This window comes from Oryx dammah, unplaced genomic scaffold (assembly GCF_014754425.2).
Source record: "Oryx dammah isolate SB20612 unplaced genomic scaffold, SCBI_Odam_1.1 HiC_scaffold_6, whole genome shotgun sequence".
NCBI lineage: Eukaryota > Metazoa > Chordata > Mammalia > Artiodactyla > Bovidae > Oryx > Oryx dammah.
The window spans coordinates 8206669-8216416 of NW_024070190.1; the positions used below are offsets into that span (position 1 = coordinate 8206669).

Genomic DNA, 9748 nt, shown 5'->3' on the forward strand with positions numbered 1-9748 from the left:
AGATAATCATATTGTCCATGAATAGAGCCAGTTTTATTTCTTCTTTCTTTCCCATTTGTATGCTTTTTTTGTCTTACTGCAGTAGCTGGGAATTCAATACAGTGTTGAATAGGACAAGTGGGGACATTTTTACCTTGTTACTGATTTTAGGGAAAAAGCATTCACTGTCTTTTTGTTTAGTAACTAAGTCATGTCTAGCTCTACAACCCCACGGACTGCAGCCCACCAGGCTCCTCTGTCCATGAGATTTCCTAGGCAACAATCCTGGAGTGGGTAGCCGTTTCCTTCTTCAGGGGATCTTCCCAACTCAGGGATCAAACCTGAATCTCCTGCACTGGCAGCAGGGTTCTTTACCCAGGCCCCCTGGGAAGCCATTCATTGTCTTATCGTTAACTATATTAGCTGTAAGGACTTTTTGTAGATGGTCTTGATTATATTACCTGTATATCTGAAGTTGAACCTTCAATTCCTCATTTTTTGGTGGCTGTATTAAAATGCTAACTCCCAGGACAATGTAAATTATCTACTTTTTTCAGTATATATCTCTTTTATAGCATTTGCCTATTCCCCACGTACATGTTTTTATAATTAATTTTTTCTTAAAATATATATTTACTAAATTAAGCATATTTCATATCATTTTATTTCAATTCTTCATACTTTGAATAATGGAATCTTGTTACTTGATCATTTAAATTAAGAACCATATATATGAAACAGGCTTTGGTGTCTGCCATCATTCAAACTACTATTGTCCCAGAGTCAAAGCATTTTTGAACGTCCAGAAAAAGTAATATCAACTTTTCTGAACTGTTCAGGAAGAGCCTAGGACTGTGCAGTCATTTTCGAAGGCTGGAAATCTCCGGCTTCAAATTTTTCTTTGAATTTTAAGTAGTCTCTTCTTTTATCAAAATATTTTATCTGTTGGGAGAAAAGGATTTGAAATAAGGGTAAGCTATACAGATTAAACACAAGGAACAGACTTAAATGTAATTAATTATTCAATATAAATTATGTAAGTAGCCAAAGTAATTTACATTCTAGAGTCTCTAAAGGGAGTGTAGACCAGTGAGTTCTAACCCTTCTTGGGTTATGAACCCTGCTGAGAACTTGAGTATGCGGTGCACCTTTCTCAAGAAGTGTATCTGTGCTTAGACACGTAAAATGTGCCACGAGGGTCCACAGAACTCTCAGGTCACAAGACCTCATGACTGAAGACACTGTACAAGTTTTTCCTATCAACTGTGAGTTCAATTAGCTTTATAATTTACCAGCCATGATATTTCTATTTATTTTTGGCCGCACTACATGGCATATGGGATCTCAGTTCCCCGACCAGGAATCCAACTCACACCCCCTGCAGTGGCAGTACAGAGTCTTAACCACTGGCCCCCCAGGGAATACCCAATCAGTCACGATATTTTTATTAAGTTTATCTTATCCAGAAACATACATTTAAGGAGACACACACATAATTAAAAATTATATGTATGAACTATGAATAAGGAAACTGATGGTAAAGCTTTAATAACTTAAAGATTTCATTTTATTATTTCTGTTTACATCCTCCTCTTGTCACAGGGAGTCTGGAGTATCTTAAAGCCCCATATCCTGAAACAGTAAAATCACAGAAGTAGAAAATCAAGGCCAGCCACAAAATCTTCAGTGTCTTTATCTGAGCTGTTCTGCAGACAAGGCAAAGGCAGGATACGACACACATTTTCACTATCAGAATAGAAAAACTTTTCTTAGGATTTAACTGTTGAATATTTCAGTGGAGCCCAAGTAAGTAAAAATGAGCTTAGACTGAGAACGTAAAAATCTGCCCTGCCCTGTCTCAAGCTGGGATAAAAAACATTAACATTCCTCCAGAGGACGTACTGCAGGCAAAGACTGTCCTAAGAAACCCCTTTGAGTGACTACCGCTTTCTTATTCACCAAAAAACTGTTCTCTAAAATCAAACTATCAGAAATTTGCTCCTTGAAGTTACTTTGGTAAAAATGAAACACCCCCACTTTTACCTGGGGGATCTGACTGGCACTTTGACACAGAGTAGTCCTGACTGGAGCTCAGGTGTGGGACTTCAAGTAAGGGACTTCTGAGCATATGACATTCAGCACTTATCTTTGTAGGAAATAGGACCCTGGGTCCACTTCTCAGTCCGGAGTTGTCGGCCTGCTTATACACAGAGCCCATGAAAGCATCACTTCATTTCAGTTTCACCTGAACCCTACCCTTCCCCAAGCCCTCTGATAACTCCTTTCCACTGGGTGAGATGCCCACAGCAACTCCAGTGCATGGGCCCCCTGGCCACAGCATGCTAATAAATCTCATTGTCAGACTACATACCTCTGGCGGCCTTAGGCTGACTGAGCGGGGACCGATGTCATACGTAAAGGATATCAGACGAAGAAGTAGACAATGTCCTTAACATTTCTGTGGCAAATCAATAGAGCTTTGCATTTCTCCTGTTACATTGTCAACTGCCTAAGGGATAATTCCATTTAATGGTCCTACTTAGATTTCACTCCCAACTTGTCCAGAACTTACTTCTCTACAGACATGTTTTCCTCCTCTGTCCCATATTTCAGTGACTGCATCACTATCCACCCAAATGCTGCGATCTCTTTCCCCATCTTGATCGCTACAATACAGGCCCACATCACTTCTCACTTGGATTGCTGTAACAGCTCTATAACTGGTTTCTCTACCTTCAATCCACCTGTCACACCACTGCCAAGTATCTTTTGGAAATTTCAATTTGATCATGTCACTGCTTGTTTAAAGATCTTTCAAGATATCCTTATTGCCTTCAAGAGCAACATCCAAACTCCTTGTTTGTAAGGCAAACGAGGTTATTCAAGACTAAATCTCTGCCCACCTGTCTGTCCTCTGGGTGTACCACCAACCCCTGAAATGCTAGCCACCCAGAGCTACCCCATTTCCCCAGTGTGCTGATTTCTCATGCGTCTTGCTTCCATGCCTTTCATATACCAGACTCTGCTTGAAAATCTCTTCTCTCTAGTCTTTACCACCTGATTCAGTTAACAGTGGAAGGCCCTCAACATGTGCACCTCCATGAGGCTAATGTCCAAAAAGGCTAACAAATCAGCAGGCATTCCTTGAAAAGCACTGTATACACACAATGCCAGTGTCCTCTAAGCCATTAAATGAGACGCAGTATAGTAGCATGAATACCGAAATACTGGAATTTCTGAGACATTTCAAAGGTTGATAAGGAAAAGACAATATCCAAAGCTGACGTTGTTGTTCAGTCCCCAAGGACTGTAGCACACCAGGCTTCCCTATCCTTCACTATCTCCTGGAGTTTGCTCAAACTCATGTCCACTGAGTTGGTGATGCCATCCAAATTGATAGATATAGCTGTCCAGTTGCTCTGTTTGTGGAAGGCTGCATTGGATGATGCTAGAATGACAGATCTGATCCCTGCTCCTTCCTAGGTTAAAGAACCAATAGGAAACTTTAAGTAGGACCATAATACAAGGCAAACTGATGAAAGGGCTAAGCAAGGGGATGAGCATGCTTGCTCAGTTGCTAAGTTGTGTATGACTCTTTGTAACCCCATGGACTGTAGCCCACCAGACTCCTCTGTCCATGGGATTTCTCAGGTAAGAATATTGGAGTGGTTTGCCATTTCCTTTTCCAGGGGATCGTCCCAAGCTAGGGATCAAACCCACGTCTCCTGCTTGGCAGGCAAATTCTTTACCACTGAGCCACCAGGGAAGCCCAAAGCAAGGAGGGAGGGAAGAGTAATTTGGTTTTGTGATGACATATTAGTTTTATGGCCTACATATTATGTAACAAATTTGGTTTTTTAGTGTTTTACAATAGAAGCATTCACTGTAAATCTCTATTTGGTTCTACTTTTATCTTTACTATTCGTCTGTGACTTCAGCTAAGTGAAAGAACACAAACTCTGGAATCGGAGCGACCTCCGTTCTAATCCTCTCCCCACCACTTTACTCGTTAACTGATCTTGAACAAAGTATTTCACCTCTCTGAGCCTCAGTTCCTATTATATAAAAGAGATACGATGGCACCTCACAAGACTAAATGAAAATTAAAGCAAATGCAAACACAGCATCTCGCATAAAATGCACTCAGAGGACACCCCATCACCTCCCTCCCTGTCCCCCTCTCCACCTTCTCATACACATCTCTGGAAATATCTTTCATTTTTATCTAAGGCAATTGGGTAAGACTTCAACAAGTCTCAAGTAGAAAGCAAAGGTGAAAAGGGAGCAAAAACCTGAGGGCACAGGCTAGAAAAGACAGCTCAATCATAGACTGAGTCTGCAGAAGACAAAGGTTTTCCATGGGTGCGTGTCCCTGTCAAATGCAGCAGAAGTTACTTTGACTACTTTGCCCACACCCCTTTTTTCTTGGAGGCATCTATAACTTTTTAGGTTGCTGTCATTTTCTCTAACAACACTCATGTCATAACTCAGATGGTTTCAGTATCCATGTGGTTGATCCTTTCAAAACCCTGGCCTCTCAGCTCCTTGACCTCTTTCTTAAATGATCTTTTCCTCCAACCTACCTCACTGCCAGAATCAAAGCCTAGTCCTCACCTTTACCAACAAATATAGCCACACCATAACCCCAATTCTGAGCATTTCCATTCTCCAAACGCTCCCTTTTCACTTTCTAAGACCCTGATGCCAACAATCCATTGATCACACCACCTTTTCATTGACCATCATCCCCCTCATACCCTCACTTGTCTCCTTACGCTGAACCCAAAGCTTTTCACTCAGAGGAAAAGCCACGGTCCTAGGCTTCTCAGTGCCTCATATCCTAACTTCTATTTTCTCCTTGCTGTTCCTTAAGCACACTGAACCCGACCCTATTGCAGGGGTGTTGTGTTACCCTGCTTCACTCCTGAGAACAGTCCTTCAACAATTCCCTCTGTGGAGCCTGACACTCATCTCTGGGACTGTGTTGATGTTAGTATCTTTGCCTGAGGTGGGGAGCAGGTGAGGAAGGCCTGTTGGATACAAGATGAGGAAGAATTCATTCGTGTATATGCAGAGGTCAAGGTTGGTCCTTGAGAACATCCAAATAGGAAGCTCTGGAGTTAGAGAGGATGTAGATTTGGGCCTCAACACCATGGCTGCAGGTAAGACTGGCTTGGGAAAGTTAAGCAGCATAGAAGGGAACTCTATAGGGTATGATTTAACAGACACACGAAAGCCTGCCAAAAAGCTATGGCTGCTGGAGACAAGGAAAACTAGGGGAGTGAATTACGAAGGAAGAACGCCACCAAGGAGGTGAAGTGAAAGTCGCTCAGTTGTCTCCGACTCTTTGCGACCCCATGGACTATACAGTCCATGGAATTCTTCAGACCAGAATACTGGAGTGGGTAACGTTTCTCTTCTCCAGGGGATCTTCCCAACCCAGGGATCGAACCCAGGTCTCCAGCATTGCAGGTGGATTCTTTACCAGCTGAGCCACAAGGGAAGCCCACCAAGGAGGTAATGCTTTTGTATTTAAATAAACTTGCATTATGACTAAGTTTCTAGAACATGAGATTTGCACAGCCTAATCCACGGGTTCTTTTCTTGCATGACAGGGACAAAAAAAAGGATGTGGATCAGAGAAGAGCATGAGGTCTGGACTCAAGACTACTGAGCTTGAATCCAGGCTCTGCACTTACACATGACCTGTGCCCTCAGAAGTAAAATGGGGTAACAGAGCTACTGTGAGGAATAAATTATAGAGACGATGCACCTGAAGTGCCCAGAGCCTGTACTAATAAATGTTAGCTGTGACTAGCATGCGGGAACCTGGCGAGAGGGTGGGCCTGCACACCATGGCACTCGGCCTACGTATGAGTGGAGGAGACGTCAATAAAAAAGCACTGGCTGACAGTAAAATCCCTTTATGATGCTGAGAACAGAAGCTGCCCTGAAATCAGGGAGATGGGAAGGTCCATTAGCCATTAGGATGGAGAAAAAGCAGTGTGTTTTGGTGGGGAGAAAGAGGGGAAAAAAAAAAAAAAGACTGAAGTGTAACTTTTCAAAGGGGCTAAGACAGTGATTCCAGCTGTGGTTATCCACCAGAATCACCTGTTGAGCCAGAGCCCTTTTAAAAGAAGCTTCCAGAAGTTTGCAGATCTGAGATGAGGTCTGAGACATAGCTGTCTTTTTTTTTTATATTTCCACATGATTCTGACATGTAAACCTGGAGTGGAAAATCCTGGCTAGGCTGTCAAAAGACAGGTCTCAGGGTGAAGAGGTTCTCCTGGAAAAATGTGGGGTAGGGAAGGGGGCAGATGGAACCTGCCGACACTCACCTCAAAGGGCTCCATCACTCCCATCCTACATCCCTGTTTCTAAGTGACCACAGAGCCAGTGAGCGGAGAGTAAGAAGGGCCTGCTGCACAGGCAGGAACAGTATCCAGGCCGTGAAGGAATTTGATATTGGCCCAAACTCCCCCATTTTCCACCTACTTTGTAAACTAGGAATTAAGTCTCTGTGCGTCTATCTAATGGGAAAACCAGAGATGTATAATACTTGCCCAAGTCATTATCTAACCCAATCACCAAGCCCCTGATTTATCACTTTTCAGCTTATATGTCAAGTTAGACATCTGATTGTCATAGTAATCCCACGGGACAGGTTACCCTGTGCTGCTTTTACACACACAGAGTTCATCTAAAGCAACTATCTCTTCAATGCCTTCATCCCCACCCTCCATCACAGCCTTCTTGTGGTCTTCAAGCCTCAGATTCTTCATCTAAAAATTTGAGGTGTGAAAAGGTGAAGGTCGTAAATCCACTTCATCTCTAAAATGATCTCAAACTGCTTGGTAAAGTTTGGAGGAGCATGATGGTGAGAAACCAAATCAAAGTTCAAACCTCACAGCAGCCAGCTGGACCTGACTTAGAACTATGGTTCTGCCACTTACTGACCAATACAGAGCAAGCAAGTTATTGCAGTGCTCTGGGCTTCTGCTGTCTGCTCCAGAAACTGACAGCAACAACACCCAACTCAAAGGGTGTTGGTGAAGAGCATCAAGCACTTACTGAGCCTGGTGATGGTAGGTGCCTTTTCCACCCCTTCGCATTTGAAGGACAGGCCCTACAGAGCATGAGCGTGTGTCAGCGAGGCGTCTGGAGTGGCTGGTGGCAGAATCCACCATGCGACCATTCTGTTTCTTCTACTCCCTAAGCTCCTTCGTGTTTCAGGTATATGAGCACATGATTTTGAGCAGCCAACAGGGAAAGCTTTATTTCTGACAGCAGCTCTAGGACAACGAATCTGCCAACTCTTGCCCAAGATTAAATACTATCCCTTCAGAAGGTCCTGGAAAGGGATTTCCCTGGTGATCCAGTGGCTAAGACTCTGTGCTCCCAACAAAGGGGACCTTTTGATCCCTGATCAGGGAACTAGAGGGCTTCCCTGTGACTCAGAGGTACAGAATCTTCCTGCAGTGCAGGAGATGCAGAGATGTACGTTTGATCCCTGAGTGGGGATGATCTCCTGGAGGAGGAAAATTCCATGCATAGAAGAGCCTGGAGGGCTACAATCCATGGGCTTGTAAAGAAGAAAGTCAAAGTGAAGTCTTGTTGGACTCTTTGCAACCCCATGGACTGTAGCCTGCCAGGCTCCTCTGTCCATGGGATTCTCCAGGCAAGAATACTGGAGTGGGCTGCCCTTTCCTTCTAAGAGTTGGAAACAACTGAACAACTAAGCAACACCATGGAACTAGATCCCACGTGCCACAAATAAAGATCCCACAAGCCGCAACCAAGACCCAGGACCGCCAAACAAATCTTTTTTTTTAAAAAAAGAAGATTCTGCAAAAATCTACCAATTTAGGGGGTTGGAATTTTGTGGTTATTTTTCACAGTAGTCTTGAGTCCAGACCCCAGTTTGTTTTTCAAGGAACTTTAAAGAGTCAGGTAACATTTTCCAAAGGTCTGCGCGATATGTACATAAACAAGCCTGGATTACCAGACAAGGTTTTCTCTGCTGCTCACAGAAACTGTTGACTTGACACACCTCAGAGGGTGCTTCATTTCATAGTTCACCACTCACTCTAAGCTCTATGTATTTTGACAGTGAACAGCAACATGTGCAAGTGTAACTTACCCACTGTTGGGGACAGCTTGATTCAAATGAGCTTCTTAACTTCTTGCACTTAGAAGCATCCTCTGTGTTCTCATCTAAACACTTCCAGTACTCATCGCGGGCTCCCCAGCAAGCCTGCCTTTCTTTCATAGATGGGGCTGCCATTCCTAGCGGGCTCAAGCTGTCAACCAAAATATGTGATATTAACAAAGGACTTATAATACCAGAGAAGGCAAGCCAAAGAAAAAGATATTGTCGTTCCCTCCGACCCCCTCTTTTTTAAGCTTTGCCTCCGGATTTCAATGACGCGACCACAACTAATCAGTTCTACAGGAACGTTATCACAAGAGCACTCGCTGCTGCTGCTGCTAAGTCGCTTCAGTCGTGTCCGACTCTGTGCGACCCCAGAGACGGCAGCCCACCAGGCTCCCCCGTCCCTGGGATTCTCCAGGCAAGAACACTGGAATGGGTTGCCATTTCCTTCTCCAGTGCATGCAGGGGAAGCTTATCCCTTACTCCATGTAATTGCTCCACTGCTGACGTAGCAGCTTGGTGTCAGAAAGCCGCTGTTAGATTCCGGCTCCCACATGGTCCTTCACTTAAGCCAGCGCGTGTATTCTCTCGAGACTATTTCCCCATCAGTAAAACGAGGGTAGCATTGCCCATTTCACAGGGTTGCTGTTCGAACCAAAGTGCTGTACAAATAAATGCAGGAGGGCAAAATCACCAGCAGGACAAGGAGTGCTACTTCGTCTGGCAGAAGAGAAGCCCGAGGCTCGCGGAGAGTCAGCCACCTCCCGGCTCCATAGCCTCTAGGGCGCGCCCCACTCGGCCCCGCCAGCAAGCCCACCTCTCCGCCCGCCCAGAACCAGGTTCCCTCCGGCGCCGACGGGAGGAAAGAATCACGCGGTCCAACAACCCGGGAAGAAGGGCGTGGGACCGAGGTGGCGCCGCACTGTCTCCTGGCCCGCTTGGGCAAGTCACGTAGACCCCACCACCTCAAGGAAACAATTCACGTAGCGAATTCGCTGGCCTTGGAATGACCCTTACGGGCTACCGGTCTGTTCCAGGAGGGCGGGACTTCCGGCTCCCTTCTCTTATGTGTCGGAGTGACTTCCGGGCCTCCTCCGGCTAGGGCGGCGGGTCCTAGGGGTCGTGGAGGTGAAAAGTGGGTGGGACCCGGTCACTCCTCAGAGTGGCCTTGGTTTTATTAATATCTCAGTGTCTGTCGCCCTACAGTTTTTCGTAATTTTAACGAACTGTGCTCCTTTCGTGAATCTAAGTTTTTATACATTTTGCGCCAAGCGCCGGCCGGAAGATTTCGTGTGCGAGCCCTGCCGGAAACGGCGACTTTCTGTGGAAGTTGGCACCTGAGGCGAGAGAGGGACGAAACCTCAAAGAGCTGTGAGGGCTTAACTCCTCGCTTCTTAGATTAAAAGAAAAAAAGAAATGGCCCCCAGAAAGAGGCGGTGACGCCCCGGGACATATTGCAAATAAGTGACTAAGCTGAGAATCCAAGGTACCAAACTCCCGGTTTCCTGATTCAGGTTTGATCTGGTTACATCTCTTAACATCATCCATTACGTTGTCCTTGTTTGAACTCTTGGCGGCTTTCTTCTTGATTTTTAACAAGCCTTCCCCAGTGACTGT

The 9748-nt window shown here is 45.0% G+C and overlaps 1 protein-coding gene across 5 annotated transcripts; it reads right to left on the reverse strand.

Annotated features, from left to right (window-relative positions):
• Nucleotides 1-599: 599 nt before the first annotated feature.
• On the reverse strand, nucleotides 600-9184 carry LOC120865431 (cytochrome c oxidase assembly factor 6 homolog). 5 transcript variants are annotated; one of them, XM_040242727.1, is made up of 4 exons: nucleotides 9023-9184; nucleotides 8949-8979; nucleotides 8120-8279; nucleotides 600-921 (listed from the first exon to the last, which is right to left on the reverse strand). In XM_040242727.1, exons 3-4 carry the CDS (start codon nucleotides 8261-8263, stop codon nucleotides 826-828), a joined length of 240 nt encoding a protein of 79 aa, XP_040098661.1. In that variant the 5' UTR covers nucleotides 8264-8279; nucleotides 8949-8979; nucleotides 9023-9184; the 3' UTR covers nucleotides 600-825. The 5 variants fall into 5 exon arrangements, with proteins under 5 accessions (XP_040098661.1, XP_040098660.1, XP_040098659.1 ...); XM_040242726.1 differs by lacking the exon at nucleotides 8949-8979 and adding an exon at nucleotides 8615-8793 and having other exon boundaries at nucleotides 621-921; nucleotides 9097-9166; XM_040242725.1 differs by lacking the exon at nucleotides 9023-9184 and adding an exon at nucleotides 8615-8793 and having other exon boundaries at nucleotides 621-921; nucleotides 8949-8972.
• Between the last annotated feature and the right edge of the window lie 564 nt (nucleotides 9185-9748).